The sequence below is a fragment of the Tribolium madens genome, unplaced genomic scaffold (genome assembly GCF_015345945.1).
Source record: "Tribolium madens isolate multiple individuals breed KSU strain unplaced genomic scaffold, Tmad_KSU_1.1 Scaffold_3;HRSCAF=73;Tcas5.2_LG2, whole genome shotgun sequence".
Classification (NCBI taxonomy): Eukaryota; Metazoa; Arthropoda; class Insecta; order Coleoptera; family Tenebrionidae; genus Tribolium; species Tribolium madens.
Window position 1 is genome coordinate 12228244 of NW_025401006.1, and position 17778 is coordinate 12246021.

Consider the following 17778-nt stretch of genomic DNA (forward strand, 5'->3'; position numbering starts at 1 on the left):
GGGGTCCAATTTTGGACTATACATAACATAGTGATTTTTTTCAATTTATCGCTCTAACTTCCTTAGGAGGCGTTTCCGGACATAGTTCCATAGAAACTTTTTTTCTATCTTGACCTAAGGTATCACCCCCCAGAATCTTTTAATATTTTTTTCGGACACCCTATATAAAAGTTACTTCTCGAAATTAGGCCTTTCTCAAGTTGATATTCCTCCAACTCTATATCTTTTTTTTGAAGTAAATTAATTAACACATTTTGACGTTCCTCTAAGTGTTTCACTGTTTGAATCAACGGCATTGTAATTTCTTTAAAAAACTAAAAAAATATTTAAGCTTGTGTGTTTACACCAATCATCACATACGGTTTCTGATGTCGACTTTCGTAAATTAAATTTAAACTGTGTTATGTCTCCCGATTTTATTGAGTTTAAGAGCAGATGGAGCCCCTCATCAGTTTCTAATATTTCAATGTTAATGGGGTCAGAAATTTTATTAATGATCTCGATCACTTCACACACAACTTCATCTACTTTAATGTCAAACAAGGGGTTAGCTTCCTGGAATTTAAATAAAAATATATTGCTTAGACTTGCTTGTTACATACTTGAAACTGGTGCAAAAGTTCATGTTTTGAAATGTCTTGCACCCAAATATTTTGAAAATCAGTCAGGACGAGTCTGAGATTGTCAATTTCGACTATTTTGATCATGTACAAATTGGTCTCATATTGGAATGTTTTCCACATTTTTTTGTAGAATTTTTTTTTATAAATATTTACTGTTTTCGCAAGAACCTAACCTCACCTTTAGAAATATCAAGCCTACTTTTTTTTCACGTAACTATTCGTAGTTATTTTGACGAATAAAGCATTGGACCTACTCATCGAAATGCCAAGAGTTGTAAAATTTTAACAATCTCTTAGAATTCGGACACATATTTGCAAAAATAAGTTAAAAATTTCTTCAGTGATTAAATTTAGCATTGCATGTTCAGTAGCATAAAAACTCTTTTGTGTGGTAGTTGTTTTGTCCAAAAAAAAGATTTTTAGATCTACCCGAATGCAATTGTTTTAGAGAAGCACATATTTGCAAAAATAAGTTAAAGTCTTCTAGCAATAAACATTAAAATCATAAATTTGACAAACTTAATTTTACATTGCATGTGCAGTAATAAAAGAAATTTCTACAAATAATCTACTGTTAATGGTAGTTATTTTGTCAAAAAAATTTCTTTTGGCCTACTTAAAATTTTGGAGAAATTGATCAATTTTTCAGAAATAGGCCACACATATTTGCCCTTATATCTTTTAGTGCTGATTAAAAATGTAGCAAATTTAATTTTACATTGTATGTTCAGCCACAAAACTCAAATAAACTACTATTTTAATCATATAGTAGGCTTGTTTACTTTAGAAAGTCATAGAGAAAGTGGGGTTCAATTGTTCTAACAAGTTCTAACAGTTACAAAAACAATGTGGAAAACTTTTCAGCATGGGGCGAATTTGTACATGATTAAAGTTGTCCAAGATACCAACCTGCGACTTGTCTTAACTGATTTCCAAAACATATGGGTGCAAGAAATCTCCAAAGATGACCTTTTGCTACAATTTCAGGTATATCAACATGTCTGTAATATTTTTATGTTTTCTCTAAAATTCCAGGAAGCTAACCCTTTGTTTGATGTTAAAGTAGATGAAATTGTGACTGAAGTTACTGAGGCTATCAACAGCATTTCTGACCTCACTGATATTGAAATTTCGGAAGCTGATGAGGGGCTAAAACTGCTCCTAAACTCCATTAAATCAGAATATAAAATAAAGTTTAAGTTTAATTTTCACAAATCATCATCAGAAACTGTAGGTCTGATCATTGATGCCATTCAAATCAACAACTTTTATTTTTAGTTCTTAAAAGAAATTACAGTACCCTTAATTCAAACAGTGAAGCATTTAGAAGAACGTCAAAATATGTTAATGAATTTACTTCAAAAGAAAGATAGAGAGTTGGAGGAATATAAGCTTGAGAAAGGTGTCATTTCGAGAGGTAACTTCTTAACTGTAGTAACACAAATCATTTATTAACTTTACTTCAGATGATTTAATTACTGAAAAGTTTGATGAAGAGAAACTGAATAGTATTGATGATAAATCAATGATGGGTGTCTTTGGGCACAACGAAACGTTTTGGAACAGTTTCGTTAGCCAACATGGCAACATTGAGGCCACAATTGAAGAGTAAGTATACAGGCTGTTCCGGAAATAAGTACATTATTTTTAACCACAAACACGACATTTTTTAGAAAACGCAATAATTATTTAAAAACAAATAATTGATATAAATAATAAGTTTAATGTCTATTATTTCAACAATAAATAGTATATTATATCATAGTAGAGAAGAGATTCTCTAAAGCCGAACTGTTTATGCGTAGCATCGAGCGAGGCTATAAAAACATACAGGGTGAATATAAAGTATGGAACCAAGCGGTTTTAGTTTTAATCATTTGCCTCCAGAAAATAATAATTAATAATAATTAATTAAAGTAATATAAAAAATGTGATGGTATTTTCAGAACGAAATTTTGTTTTGTTTTTGAGTTATGCGATTTTTTTTGTCAAAATTGCAATTTATGTGAAAAAATTTTTTTGAAAAAAATAAATATAAAGCAGATAGTTGTAATCCTTAGAGTATAGCTTTTATGAGAAAAATAACCTTACTTAATGGGTATGTTGATGTAAAATGTAATTCACAACTATCATTTTTGTTATGTAATTTATTATTTCAGTAATTAATTACTTAGCTGAGTTAACTTAAGTTGGAAGTATTATTTTATTCTTATTTTAAAAGACGTTAACCATTTTTTTACTTCTGAATCTATTATTAATAGTATATTACATAACGAGTCCGGAAAAAGTGACAAATAACGCAAGGGTGGGGAGTCAGAAGCCCCACGAGTGCATTAGACACTTTCCACATAATTTTTCCTACGAAACTGAAGAAAAAATTTTAGTCTGTTTTTAGAATCAATAATATTGATATTGAGATAATTCATATAAATAATTAAGTTTAATGTTTATTATTTCAACAATAAATAGTATATTACATCACAGTAGAGAAATTTTCCATAGTCGAGCTGTTTATGCGTAGCATCGAGTGAGGCTATAAAAATCTTCTCTTCCGTGTGTTATATAACATTTTTTCACTACTTGTTGAAGAATATAACCTTACTTAATGTTGGCGTAATATGTCGTAATTTACAACTATTATTTTTGTTATGGAATTTATTATTACAGTGATTAATTACTTAGCTGAGTTTACTTAAGTTGGAAGTATTATTATTTTATTTTTATCGTAAAAGAGGTTAATTATTGTTTTACTTCTGCATCTATTAATAGTATATTACATAACGAGCGCGAAAAGTGACAAATAACGCACAGGTGGGGAGTCAGAAGTCCCACGAGTGCATTAGACATTTTTCATCGAGTTTTGTACATTATTTTTCCTACGAAACTGAAAAAAAATATTTTTTTAGTCAATTTTTAGAATTAATAAAATTAATGCTGAGATTATTAATTTGATAGTTATTCTCATAATATAGTATAAAAAAATTTGACAGATAAATTAAATTGTTATCTTTCGTGCCTAGGAAAAAGAATTTTCAAACTTCATGATATGAAATATTTTAATAAAATAACATAGAATCTGCAAAGAAAAGAAATTGTTAAAATGTGCTCCACTACCGGTAGTATTTCAACATGAAATGGACCAATTTTTTGTTTTGACAAAGATAGAAGAGTTAGAGGTGGGGTTATTCTGATGTTTTTGAATGAGGAAATTAAATTTTTTTATTCGATTTTTCATTAATTTTATTTCGAGATACTTTTGCATTGTTCTTGAGGAGATGTGTCACCGGTTAAAATTAATGTGCTTATTTCTGAGACGCGTTGTACAGTAAAAAAAGAAACGAAATATGTAATTCCAAAACTAAGACTGTTTTTTAATTTTTTTTCTCACATTTTCTTACATAAATTGTAATATTAAATAAAACTGATGATAATTTTAAAGTGGCAATTTTTGGTGACTCAGGAATTTTTCTCCGAGTGTTAAACTCCTGATGGATGTCCATGAAGTTGAAGATGTCATGTTACCCACCACTAAAGACCGAAAAACCCTAGATTTTAATTTATTGCCTGCAAAATCAAAAAAAATTTACGAACTAACTTATCGTCGATTTATGGATTATCGCAGGGAAAATAAAATATCATCGTTCTCAGAAAACGAATTATTAACGTACTTTATCCACTCATCGAAAAAATACAAATCTTCATCGTTGTGGTCAATCTATTCAATGTTAAAAACTACACTAAGTGAAAAATTTAACTTGAATATAGGAGAATACACCCAACTCCGGGCTTTTTTAAAACGCCAAGCCGATGGTTACAAACCGAAGAAAACAAAAGTTTTTAAAAAAGAACAAGTTCGAAAATTTTTATTGGAAGCCCCAGACTATAAGTATTTATCAACGAAAGTAAGAGGGTGACAGTTTCGCACCAAAGTATTTAATTTCAGTTTTAGGTTGTGTTAATTTTCGGGATTGCCGGTGCTTGTAGTTGCGATGATCTTCTTAATTTAAAAACTGGTCATGTTGAAGATGTGGGGAGTAAAATTTTAGTCAATTTACCCGCGACTGTGTCAAAGAAGTCGAGGTTTTTTGTAATATCCGAACATTTAAATATTGTCCGAAAATACACAAGCAATCGGCCGGTTCATTGTAAGTCGGATAGGTTCTTTTTCAGCTATTGGCATGGGAAACCACGTGCGCAGGTGATAGGTGTACATAGAATGGGTAGCATGCCGCGAGAAATTGCCACTTATTTAAAATTACCAAATCCTAAAGAGTACACAGGACATTGTTTTCGTAACACGTCCATTTTATTTGCGAAAGATTCGGAAAAGATTGATTCGAAAGAATATACAGGAAACTGTTTTCGCGATACGTCAATTTTATTTGCCAAAGTGTCGGAAAGGATTGCCAAGGAGCGTGATCCTCTCGCTGATTCGTTAGACTTCAAAGTTGAGATTAAGGAGCATTTTTGTTAAGATTTTTGTTGTATTGTATGTTTGTGATTGAATAAAGTTTTTTATTAAATTTGTGATTTTATTTTAACAGTTTTTTAAGCTACTAGTAAAACTTCTTTTTAATTTCAGTGTGAAGAAGGATCCGTGGAATGACATAAAACGTAAAAGAATAGTTTATTCCTCTAAAACCGTCACCAAAAAGGGTAAAGGCATTAACTACAACAATTAATTTATTATTAGTAACAACTGTATGTATTATGTGCTTATTACTGAGAGATTAAACCATGTTTGGCAAACTTGTTGACGTAGTTGGAGCTGCAGTCGTACCACCCACTTGTGACATCTAAACAACAGAAAAAAACATCTTTGAGAAAAATAATTTTTCCTTAAAATCACTTCCCCAAAAAAATGAAGGAACAAAAAAATTTCTAAATTTCTAAATTTCTAAATTTTTTTGATTTTTGGAAGGCCATATCTCAGTGAAAAAACCGTTTTCTCGGAACGATTGATTAAAGTTTTACAAAAGAATAAAAGGAACAAGTGTATTGTTTCTGAAAATTGTGTAGCTTTTATCAAAATTAGGAAAAAACGATTTTGATTCAACTTGTTTACAATATTGCTTTATAGTTGTTTGTTAAAATTGATCCATAACGTTTTTTACATTTCTAGAGGTCTTAAAGACTCAAAAAAGTGCATAAAACGTTATTGGGTCAAGTTTTAAAAATTATGATTTTTTTGAATTTTTGCATTTGTTAACAAATTTGATATAATATTTTGACCTAGACGTATGTAAAATGTTCCGGGGAATCGATTGGGGTCAAGAAAACTGCAAAATTCGTAATAGTTTTGAAGTTGTAGTCGAATTTATATTTTTGATATTTTTGACTATCAGAAATTTTCTCGATAACTATCTATCATAAAACACTGATCTTTTTGGTATATGATAGAAAATTAAATTTGATTTCCATCGGTACCAAATATAAGAGGTTATTACCAATAAGTCCGGAGTTATTGGCTACAGACCGCTCCGGGTGCCAAAAATCTTGGTCGATTTGAGAAAAATTCAAAAAATTTTTTACTTTAAAATTGATTCATTTAACGTTTTTTACATTTCTAGAGGTCTTAAAGACAAAAAAGTGCATAAAACGTTATTGAGTCAAGTTTAAAAAATTATGATTTTTTGGAATTTTTGAAAAAAAAATTGTCTTAAATTGCGGAAACAACCCCAAAAATTTTTGTTTTAAATCTGAATTACGCTATTTCGCGAGTTTTTGAGACAAAAAATGGTCATTTTACTCATCTATTTGCCTATTTGCGAGCCGTTTAGCACGTTTTTTGAGCCAGAAACCTGCTTAAATTAACAATTTGTGCCGAAACACGAGAAAAAAATTGTCGTTTTAAAAAAAAATTATTGAGCGATTTAGAACGTTTGGGCCACAATAAACTTGTTTAAGTTGACGGATTTTGAGTAACTTAGTTTTTATTATTATTACAAGTAAGCAGATCATTAATTTTTTCAACTTTGCCGAAACAAGACAAAAAATCGTTTTAAATCTAAATTTGCGAGTTTCTGATCCAAAAATTCTTAAATTGACGAATTTTACTGAAACAAGGAAAAACATCATCGTTTTTAATCTGCATTACGCTATTTCTGAACGGTTTCATATTTTTAAGACAGAAACTTAAGAAAATTTGATAATTTTCATGAAAAAAAGACGTCGGCGTTTCCTATTTTAGGTTTTTGCCGAAACAAAGTCAAAAATCGTGGTTTAAAATCCAAATGAAGCCAAAAGAATTTCCAAAAGATTCGCTGGTTTTTTGGGCCAAAAACTTACTTTTAAATCGACTAATGTTGTCAAAACAACGTAACAAATCGTCGTTTTAAATCTAAATTAGGCTATTTCTGAACGACTTAGCAAGTTTTTGAGTTAGAATTTTTTTTAAATTGACGAATTTTAATAAAAAAGATTCAGCCCTTTATGGATTTGTGGCCAATTTTTGAGCCAAAGACTGTCTTAAATTGCCAAAACAATTCCAAAAATTTTTGTTTTAAATCTGAATTACGCTATTTCTGAACGACTTAGCAAGTTTTTGAGCCAAAAAATAGTCATTTTACTCATCTATTTGCCTATTTGCGAGCGATTTAGCACGTTTTTTGGGCCACAATAAACTTGTTTAAGTTGACGGATTTTGAGTAACTTAGTTTTTATTATTATTACAAGTAAGCAGATCATTATTTTTTTCAACTAATGATGGTTTTAGTCGAACACTTAATTTGCATTTGCAAAATCGACCAAAATCTCGACAAAAATCCAAAAAAAATTTAACTTTAAAATTGATCCATTTAACATTTTTTTTTACATTTCTAGAGGTCTTAAAGACAAGAAGCGCATAAAACGTTATTATTGAGTCAAGTTTAAAAAATTATGATTTTTTGGAATTTTTGAAGGTGTGGTAAATCGTAAAAATAGTCAATTTACTTTAAGTCGTAAAAACGCTTGAAATGGTTTTCTAGACGTAAAATTACTCGCTGAACACGATGCAACAGGTTAAAATACTCTACGATGCATAGTTTTTGAGATATTGAGTAATAAAGTTAAGAATAAGGCTAGAAGCATAAGCACTATATCCGATTATGACCAAAAAATCAAAATTTTTTGATTCCCATGAAAATCTAGTACCTACTATTTGTAAAATTAACCGGAGAATGCGTCTTTGATCTAGGACTCATAGTTTTTGAGATGACTATTTTTGATGAAAAAATCAAGCCTTTCAAAAATCACCAATAAATTTAGGGTATTTTTGTTCCTTTAATTTTTTGGAATAGTACTTACTGGGTCTTTATTAATATCTTTATCGGTGAACTGTGTGATAGGAGGAGGCGCTGTAGTGTGCGCTAACATATACAGATTATTACATTTTATTTTTATGTCCCCCATATAAATGACATTTCCTGTTTTAATATTACTTTGAGACGCATAAAACCTACAAAATGCCACTTTATCAGTTTTATTTTAAATTTTTTAAGTCATTACGCCAGTATAGGGCGAGGAATCTTCACATATTGATCAAAACTCTGACCAAAATCTTTAATTATCATAGTTTGATCGTGTTGATTTTTGGTGAGAGGAAGAACAGAGTTGCCTTTTTGGGGCCCATTTCTGTACGTTTTATAAGAGGAGCCCCAAAACCACAGGACATTTCGACTATCGGCTGCTACAGTAAAGTTGAGTCCGCACGCAATCATCTAAAAAATTATTTAAATCACAAACAATTAAAAAGTGAAACAACAAACTGTGATTTTATTTTGTAATTTGATTGTTTGGGGTTTGGTACTTTCTGGGTTTCGGCCTAATGCAATTGCTACACCGTTTTCCGAGAGCAACATTATATGGTTTGGACCAATTGAGACGAATTTGATTTTTTCTCTTATTGGGACAGGAGTGAATAGAGTTATTTTTTCTTGGTCTGCAACTCCAAGTTTCCGGTAGTTGTTAAAACCACTCACTAGAATTTGGCCGTTGATTGTCAGTAAAACAGTTTCGTTTTCGCCACAAAACAAGTCTTTGATTTTCGTCAAATTGAGGAGTTTTATTGCAAGAGGAGAGCATCTGGAAATGAGTTATTTGGGTTGTGGTAGAATGAAAATTTTTGGTACCTGTATTGCATGTGACCTTGGCCAAGTTGCCCCTTTTTGGAGGAGCCCCAAGTGAAAACTTTGCCGTCTGTTGATAAGGCAACTACATGTTCGTCACCGCAGCTCATTTTTACAATTTTTTCTTGCTTTAGTGCCTCTGAAATGGTAATTATTATGAATTATGAACGAAAAAAAAGCAAAAAGATTCGATTTTTTGCTATTGATAATGTCTTTTGTAAAAAATTGATTTTTTTTGTTATTCTTAATACATAATGTTTTTTCCTTCTTCTGATCACTTTTTTTTAGTTTATTTTATATATAGTTTGGTTTTTGGAATTTTGATGAAATAACTAATAAAAAAAATCGTTGTTTCAATTCTGAATTACACTATTTCAGCCATTTATGAGCTTCAAAAACATTCTCAAATTGATGAATTTTGCCGAAACAAGTCCAAAAATCTCTATTTCTGACTAGAAACTTACTTAAATCGACCGAATATTGCCGAAATAAGGCAAAAAAACGTTGTTTTAAATTTAAATTAGCTAGTTTTTGGATTAAAAAGTCTAAAGTTGATAATTTTTTCTAAATAATGCAAAAAATCATCATTTTAAATCCAAATTACGCTATTACAGCCCTTTATGAGCTAAAAACTCTCTTAAATTGAAGAATTATACCGAAACAAGTCTTAACATCGTTGGTTTAAATTTAAATTATGCTATTTTTAAGCGATTTAGCACGTTTTTAAGCCAGAAACTTATTCAAATCGTCGAATTTTGATGAAACAAACGAGAAAATGGCCGCTTTATACCTGAATTAGGCTACTTCAGCCATTTATGAACATGTTTTCGAGTGAAAAACTCTTAAATTGACTAATTTTATAGAAACAAGAAAAAAACGTCTTTTTGAATTTGAGTTACGTTATTTTTGAACCAGAAATTCTTTTAAATTGATAGATTTTGCCGAAACAAGCTGAAAATTACGCATTTTGCTATTTCAGCAATTTTTGAGCGATTTAACAGTGCCAGAAACTTACTTAAATCGACGAATATTGCCGAAACAATGCAAAAAATCGTTGTTTTAAATCTAAATTTGAATGATTTAGCAATTTTTTGATACAAAAACCCTTAAATTGACGAATTTTACTGAAAAAAGGAAAAACATCATTGTCTTTAATCTGTATTACGCTATTCCTGAACGATTTAGCGTGTTTTCGATCCAGAAACTCTTAAATTGAAATATTTCAAACATTTTTGAGCAATTTAGTACGTTTTTGTAGTCAAAAACTTATTTAAATCGACGAATTTTGCCGCAACAAGGCAAAAAATTATCGTTTTCAATTCGAATTTGAATATTTCAAACTCTTTTGGGCCAAAAACTCTCTTAAATAAATTGACGAATTTTGGCGAAACAAATCCAAAAATCGTTGTTTTAAATCAGAATTACGCTATTTCTGACCAGAAATTTTGCAAATTTTTGGAAAAAAAAGTCTAAAGTTGTGAATTTTTTCGAAATAATGCAAAAAATCATTATTTTAAATCCAAATTACGCTAATTCAGCTCTTTATGAGCTAAAAACTCTCTTAAATTGACGAATTTTACCGAAACAAGTCCAAACATCGTCGATTTAAATTTAAATTACGCAATTTTTGAACGATTTGGCATGTTTTTGAGCCAGAAACTCTCCTAAATTGTTAGATTTTCGGGAAAAAGCCCAAAAAATTGTCGTTTTTAATCCATACTATGCTATTTCTAAGCGATTTAGCACCTTTTTTAAGCCCGAAACTTAGTTAAATCGTCGAATTTTGATGAAACAAACCAAAAAATTGCCGCTTCATATTTAAATTAAGTTATTTCGGCCATTTATTAGCACATTTTTGAGTGAAAATTTTTTAAATTGATTAATTTTACCGAAAAAAAGTCTTTTTAAATTTGAGTTACGTTATGAACAAATTAACATGTTTTTTAACCCTAAATTCTTTTATTTTAAATTGATAGATTTTACGGAAACACGCTGAAAATTGCGCATTTTGCTATTTCAGCAATTTCTGATGAGCGATTTAACAGTGCCAAAAATCTACTTAAATCGATGAATATTGCCGAAACAAGCCAAAAAATCGTCGTTTTTTTTAAATCTTAATTTCAACGATTTAGCAAGTTTTTGAACCAAAAATTGACGAATTTTACTGAAACAAGCAAAAACATTATCGTTTTTAATCTGCATTACGCTATTTCTGAACGGTTTAGCATGTTTTTAAGCCAGAAACTTTAGAAAATTTGTGAATTTTTATGAAAAAACGACGTTGACGTTTCCTATTTCAGCTTTTTAAGGGTTTTATGAGCCAGAAACTGTTTTAGATTGACGAATTTTGCCGAAACAAAGCCAAAAATCGTGGTTTAAAATCTAAATAAGGCTATTTCCGGAAAATTTAGCACGTTTTTTGGGCCGAAATTGTCGTTTTAAATTTAAATTAGGCTATTTTTGAACGACTTAGCAAGTTTTTGAGTTAGAAATTTTCTTAAATCGCCGAATTTAATGAATAATTTATGGATTTATGAACAATTTAAAAGCCAAAAATTGTCTTAAATTGCCCAAAAATTGTTGTTTTAAATCTGAATTACGCTATTTCTGAACGACTTAGCAAGTTTTTGAGACAAAAAATGGTCATTTTACTCATCTATTTGCCTATTTGCGACCGATTTAGTACGTTTTTGAGCCAGAAACTTGCTTAAATTGACGATTTGTGCCGAAACATGAGAAAAAATTGTCGTTTTAAAAAAAATTATTGAGCGATTTAGAACATTTTTTGGACTACAATAAACTTGTGTAGGTGGACGGATTTTGGGTAACCTTGTTTTTATTATTATTACAAGTAACCAGATCATTAAGTTTTTCAACTAATGGTTTTAGTGGAACACTTAATTTGCATTTTCTGAAATTCGAATTGAAGAAATTTTTTTACATAGAAAATTACTAAATGTAAAGTTTCAAAGATGAAATAAAAAACTTGTCTGAAGTAACCAAAAACTGATTTTGGTTTTGAGAAGAACTTTTCCTTACCTATTATTGTGGGAGTTTGCACCGAATCCCAATTCCCATGCCCCAAACAACCTTGTTGTCCTTCCCCACAACTAAATAAAAACCCTTCGGTATTAAGAAAAATACTAAAATTGCGTCCAGCAGCACATCTGAAACCAAATCCTTACTCTACAACCCCTTTAGTGTTCCAAAACAACAACCGAATAATTTTCTCATGCTGCAAAGACTTCACTATCGTGGCAAAAGCCCGTTTTTGGGCCCCACTGTCTATCCCCAGCTGTCCAAAATCATTTTCACCCCACGTATACACACAATGGTCGACAGTGACAACAATATAATGACCAAAACCGATCGAAAAATCGATAATTGTTTTGTGGGGTAATTCTTCGGGAATTATTTCTTGATCATCGCCGAAATTGGTGATTTTGTAGAGAATCGAGCGTTCTCGTGAAACGCTAAAGTTTTAGTAAAAACTGTATTTTTTTTAAATCAATTCTTACCCTACTTTGAACGTAGTAGTGGAGTCGAATTTTTTCACTGTTTTTGGTATAACATTATCGTGGATATACTTCGCTGAAGGCCTCGCACTTGGGTCTTTTTGGAGGATAGAGTGCACGAGTTGTGACAGCTCATCTGAATAAATTTCAAGAATTTCGGAATATTCGCACTGAAAAATATTCAATTTTTTCACGGTTTTAACCACTAGGGGGGTTTACAGCAGTGATTTTTTGCACAAGGACTGGTAGTGTCATGGCTTCGAACGGTTTCCTCAAACATGCAAGTTCGTAGAGAATACACCCGATGGCCCAAATATCAGATTTTTCGTTATAATCGGACCCCTCGCACTTGAAATATCAGTTTATTTTTGAGTAATTCCATCACTTTTTAAAACTCAATGTTTCTGATTTTCGTAAATTTGATATACCAGGTGAATAAAAAATATGGAACCAAACGTTTTTTGCTTAAACTATTTATTTTTTGAAAAAACTAATTGATGAGTGATAAAGTACTATAAAAATGTGAAGATTTAACAAGAATAAAATTTTTCGAAATTTCCTTTAAATGGCAACCCACTATAAAATCATTTTTCTCATAAAAGCTATACTCTAAGGATTACAACTATCTGCTTTATACTTAATTTTTTCAAAAAAAAATTTTCACATAAATTGCAATTTTAACAAAAAAAATCGCATAACTCAAAAACAAAACAAAATTTCGTTCTGAAAATACGATCACAGTTTTTATATTACATTAATTTATATTAATTATTTTTTTCTGGGGCCAAATAATAAAAAATAAAACCGCTTGGTTCCATACTTTATATTCACCCTGTATGTATGTTATAGAACGTGTAAAAAAAAGTGAAATTAGTAATATTTTACCATTTTTTATTTTTTCAATGTATGTTGAAAAAACAGAAAAAGAATTTTTATCCAAAGAAGAAATCAACATATTGAAACGATTTTTTTTTTAATATTATATATAAGTAGCTACACTACCGACGTAATAATACATGTGTTCTAAAAATTTGTTATTAACAAATAATTTAAAAATATATTGTTTAAACAAAAAAATAAAGAATTACTACAAAGAATTTATGTAAAAACTTTTATACTTTTACTATATCTTCACATACGTTTCAAGATGGACATTTTAAAAATGTTTTTGATACAGAAACTCTCTTAAATAAAAACATTTGAACCATTTTTGAGCGATTTAGTACGTTTTTGTAGCCAAAAACTCTATTAAATTGACGAATTTTCCCGATAAAGGCCAAACATTCTTGTTTAAAATTTAAACTACGCTATTTCTAAACGATCTGACATGTTTTTGAGTCAGAAACTCTGTTAAATTGCTAGATTTTGGGAAAAAAGCCAAAAATTGGCGTCTTTAATCCGTACTTTGCTATTTCTAAGCGATTTGGCACGTTTTTTAAGCCAAAAACTTAGTTGAATCGTGGAATTTTGATGAAACAAACCAAAAAATTGCCGCTTCATATTTGAATTAAGCTATTTCTGCCATTTATGGGCACGTTTTTGAGTCAAAAACTCTTAAATCGACTAATTTTACGAAACAAGGAAAAAATCGACTTTTTAAATTTGAGTTACGTTATTTTTGAACAATTTAACATGTTTTTGAACCCAAAACTTTTTTAAATTGATAGATTTTGTGGAAACAAGCTGAAAATTGCTCATTATGCTATTTCAGCAATTTCTGAGCGATTTAACAGTGCCATAAACTTACTTAAATCGACGAATATTGCCGAAACAAGGCAAAAAAATCGTCGTTTTAAATTTAAATTTGAATGATTTAACGAGTTTCTGATCCAAAAAGTCTTAAATTGACGAATTTTACTGTAACAAGGAAAAACTTCACTGTTTTAAATCTGCATTACGCTATTTGTGGTTTTCGTAAATTTGAGATATGTTATAGAACGTGTAAAAATAAGTGACGTATTTTACCGTTTTTTATTTTTACAATGTATGTTGAAAAAACATGGATGTACAAAATTAAGTACCTCGTAACAAAAAGAATTTTTATCTAAAGAACAAATCAACATATTGAAACATTTTTTTTAATAATAGATATAAGTAGTTACACTACGGACGTAATAATACATGTATTCTAAAAAATTGTTATTAACAAATAACTTAAAAATATGTTGTTTAAACAAAAAATAAACAATTCGCAGGTTTTTAAAATTCTCAAAAAATTTATGTAAAAACTTTCATATTTTTACTATGTTTTCACATAAGTTTCAAGACGGACGTTTTAAAAATGGCTGAAAAAAAATTTTTTTTGAGTAGCGTTTCCTTGGAAATTAAATAGAAAAATTACCAATTACCGTCACTAATAAACTGTTCTAAAGAAAACACATAATTTTCAATAACTTATTAACATTTATTTTTCAAAAAATATCAATAATAAAAAACAAATTCTTCGGTTGAGGAAGAGTACTCTCTATATTTTTTTATTCTATTTTCTGATATTAGAATAAAAGTATGTAGATTTCGCGTACCTTTTCTGAGCTTCGCTCGACTAAAACGATCATTTAAAAAATCGCAAAGTCTTTCAACTTGTCGATTAGATATACAGAGTGTATCAAAAGTCCCGGACCATGGAGCATGGAAAAAATGTAAAAAAAATCTATCTATAAATATTTCGAAGTTATGAGAGTTTAAATTTTGCACTTTGACTATATTTGTTTCTTGTAGAACTTGATCCATTTTCTTCCCAAAGTGGATGTTTTATAGTTTTAAACAGTAAGTAATATTAAAGTCAACTCCACAAATCGATAATTTTTAAATCCTGTGATAATCAGGAAAAATTTTTAAGAGTGAACATTTAAATTTTTTAATCTCGTAAATTTTTTATTTTTTATTTTAAAGTGTAACAATTTTCAATGACTGATGATGGCGCAAGGGTGTCGAAACATGTCCCAACTTGACTAAATAAAATTTATCGATTTGTGGAGTTGACTTTAATATTACTTACAGTTTAAAAATATATTTGTGTCTGTTGGAAAAATAATTTTCCATGTTTTTTTTTGCACAGGCTATTAGAAGAGGAAACAAAACAACTCTAAATTGTAACTCTGTCCAATGTTATTTGTGTCAAAATTATTGTACCTTTATTAAATAATTATAAAAAAACATATAAGATCATAAATATCATTTAATAGACATAAAAAATGTCAAATTTCAAAAAATAAATTTGTATTTTTTTTTGACAGATTGAATTTTTTAACATTTTTTTCATGGTCCTGGTATCTTACCTTACATGCCATGTCACGTTGGTCCGGGAATTTTGTCACACCCTGTAGCAAAACATAATATGTGAAATATGTGTGAAATATTTACTCAATCGAAGAATTTGTTTTTATTATTGATATTTTTTGAAAAATAAATGTTAATAAGTTATTGGAAATAATGTGTTTTATTTAGAACTGTTTATTAGTGACGGTAATTGGTAATTTATCTATTTAAACTTTCAGGCGATCTTAGGCTGAAAAAAAATTTTTTTTCAATCATTTTTAAAACGTCCGTCTTGAAACTTATGTGAAGTCATAGTAAAAATGTGAGAGTTTTTACATATTTTTTTGAGTATTTTAAAAATTAATTGTTTATTTTTTTGTTTAAATAATATATTTTTAAGTTTTTTTTTAGAATACATGTATTATTACGTCAGTAGTGAAGCTACTTATATCTATTATTAAAAAAAACCGTTTCAATATGTTGATTTGTTCTTTAGATAAAAATTCTTTTTGTTACAAGGTACTTAATTTTGTACATTTCAACATACATTGAAAAAATAAAAAACGGTGAAATACGTGTCACTTATTTTTACACATATCTCAAATTTACGAAAATCAGAAACAATGAGTTTTAAAAGTGATGGAATTACTCTTTTGTAAAACTTACCATTTCAGGACTGAGATAGTAAGGGGTACCAACTACAGTCTGCGCTTGTGATCTAGTATTCAACATTTTAGAAATCCCAAAATCACCAACTTTGACATTCCCATTCATGTTTAAAAAAATATTCGCGGATTTCAAATCCCTGTGTAGGATTTTATTCATATGCATGTAGCTGATGGCAGCACTGATTTGTGAAACAATATTCAAGATGCTTTTCTCGGTGAAAATCTCATTTTTATTTTTCTTTGCGTTGATGAGTTGGGCTAAGTTGCCCCCATCTGCATATTCCATGGCAATTATCAAAGAGCCTTCCTTTTGGAAACTTCCAAGATACTTGATAATGTTGGGGTGGTTCAAGTTTGATAAAATTTCAACTTCGTTCAAAGCCGATTTTTTTTCAGAATTGTCCAAATCCATGAGAAAAACTTCTTTCATTACGACCTGTTTTCCGTCGTCTATTCGGCGATATAATGTCGCGGTACCAAAAGCTCCTACGAATTATGATGTAAAGCGAGCATAATGTTTTATTTACAGTACCTTGACCTACAGTTTTCAATTTTTCGTAATCTTCGTAAAACTTGTTGCTGTTCATTTTTGCGTGATTCGGAGGTATAAATCGGTAATTTTGTGTACATTAGTGCATGCCATGGAAACAATTATGGATCGTGATAGATTTTGTGAATAATTGATTGAGCGAGAGAATTAAACAGAGACATAGAGCTTTTATGTTTACTTTTATACCGATTTGTAAACAATTTTTTGTAAATTTGAAAGTTTTTTGTTTAAAATCAACAACTTTTCAAATTAGGAACAATCTGAAGCAAAATAACGTTTAGGGACTTTGAGTTTGGGTATAGGTAGTTTTTAAAAGAAAGACAAAGTAATAATTAATAATATTATGTTAATGATAATATAGTAATTACAGTTACAGATTCGTCAATAGTATATTACAATCGAGGTGGAAAATAGGCACCTAAATGTCAATATTTAATTTACAATCACATTTTGTTTCAGTAAAAAAATATTAATTTTTCTGTCAATGATGTCAAAGTTAGAAGAGAAAATTGAGTTTTTGACGTTTGCTGTGTTCATAAACCTTGAGAATCATAGTTAAATTACTTCCCAACCAAGGGAAATAATGTTATATTTCCATTTCCAGATCTTCAAGCTGGTTAGGAATCAACATTTTAAAGTGATTGTTTAAAAAATACATATAATAAAAAGTATTGATACGAAAATGAAATTATATTAAGTCATGTGTATGAAGAATTTTGACAGTGTAGGTAAACGTTAACGAAACATCGAAAAGTAGGTAGAAATTGAAGAAAATTACAACCTCCGGAGAAGTTCTTACTTTCATATTAAATGGAAAATTATGACAAATTATGTTAGCTATAAAAGATTTTCGTATTTGAGAAAAGAAAACATTTGTTTGTCTCACAAAGTATAATATGCTTTTAAAAGCTATTACTACAGTTAAAAGTAAAAGTTACTAGAAGTTATTTTTGTAAATGCTGCTAAAAATGGTTATTTTAGGTAGGTTTTTATTTTCAGTTAAGTACCATTTTCAGAAATTAATCACACGTAATTAGAGGTTTGAATGTGATTTTG

The 17778-nt window shown here is 29.5% G+C and overlaps 3 protein-coding genes across 6 annotated transcripts in view; 1 reads left to right on the top strand and 2 right to left on the bottom strand.

Moving 5' to 3' along the window:
- LOC123007199 overlaps window positions 1-828 on the bottom strand; it is a 12723-nt gene extending 11895 nt beyond the window's left edge. Inside the window, 3 exon segments of the mRNA XM_044402341.1 lie at window positions 176-314; window positions 361-555; window positions 603-828. Of these exon segments, the coding sequence (XP_044258276.1) occupies window positions 176-314; window positions 361-555; window positions 603-743 (475 nt within the window). The 5' untranslated portion in view covers window positions 744-828.
- A 409-nt stretch (window positions 829-1237) lies between these two features.
- Window positions 1238-5375, top strand: LOC123007145 (non-homologous end-joining factor 1-like). Of its 4 annotated transcripts, none has more exons than XM_044402233.1 (6): window positions 1238-1610; window positions 1659-1853; window positions 1902-2040; window positions 2090-2231; window positions 4084-4525; window positions 4573-5146. In XM_044402233.1, exons 1-6 carry the CDS (start codon window positions 1470-1472, stop codon window positions 5095-5097), a joined length of 1584 nt encoding a protein of 527 aa, XP_044258168.1. In that variant the 5' UTR covers window positions 1238-1469; the 3' UTR covers window positions 5098-5146. The 4 variants fall into 4 exon arrangements, with proteins under 4 accessions (XP_044258168.1, XP_044258170.1, XP_044258172.1 ...); XM_044402235.1 differs by having other exon boundaries at window positions 1240-1610; window positions 4567-4701; XM_044402237.1 differs by lacking the exon at window positions 4573-5146 and having other exon boundaries at window positions 1244-1610; window positions 4063-4192.
- LOC123007719 (serine/threonine-protein kinase Nek8) lies at window positions 5347-16795 on the bottom strand. The gene is made up of 11 exons (XM_044403137.1): window positions 16705-16795; window positions 16171-16658; window positions 12466-12594; window positions 12250-12416; window positions 11947-12204; window positions 11771-11898; window positions 8735-8870; window positions 8372-8687; window positions 8112-8323; window positions 7911-8061; window positions 5347-5419 (listed from the first exon to the last, which is right to left on the bottom strand). The coding sequence occupies exons 1-11, from the start codon at window positions 16757-16759 to the stop codon at window positions 5354-5356; spliced, it is 2106 nt and encodes a 701-aa protein (XP_044259072.1). The 5' UTR covers window positions 16760-16795; the 3' UTR covers window positions 5347-5353.
- Window positions 16796-17778: the final 983 nt, after the last annotated feature.

Bases quoted from the DNA above. Each gene is read 5' to 3' on its own strand.
- LOC123007145 (XM_044402233.1), top strand. From the start codon at position 1,470: ATGTGGAAAACTTTTCAGCATGGGGCGAATTTGTACATGATTAAAGTT. The intron at 2,041-2,089 runs GTAACTTCTTAA...ACTTTACTTCAG, and splicing joins GAAAGGTGTCATTTCGAGAG to ATGATTTAATTACTGAAAAG. The intron at 2,232-4,083 runs GTAAGTATACAG...TTGGTGACTCAG, and splicing joins ATTGAGGCCACAATTGAAGA to GAATTTTTCTCCGAGTGTTA.
- LOC123007719 (XM_044403137.1), bottom strand. From the start codon at position 16,759: ATGAACAGCAACAAGTTTTACGAAGATTACGAAAAATTGAAAACTGTA. The intron at 8,062-8,111 runs GTAATGACTTAA...GGCATTTTGTAG, and splicing joins ATTCCTCGCCCTATACTGGC to GTTTTATGCGTCTCAAAGTA. The intron at 5,420-7,910 runs GTAAGTACTATT...TCTGTTGTTTAG, and splicing joins AAGATATTAATAAAGACCCA to ATGTCACAAGTGGGTGGTAC.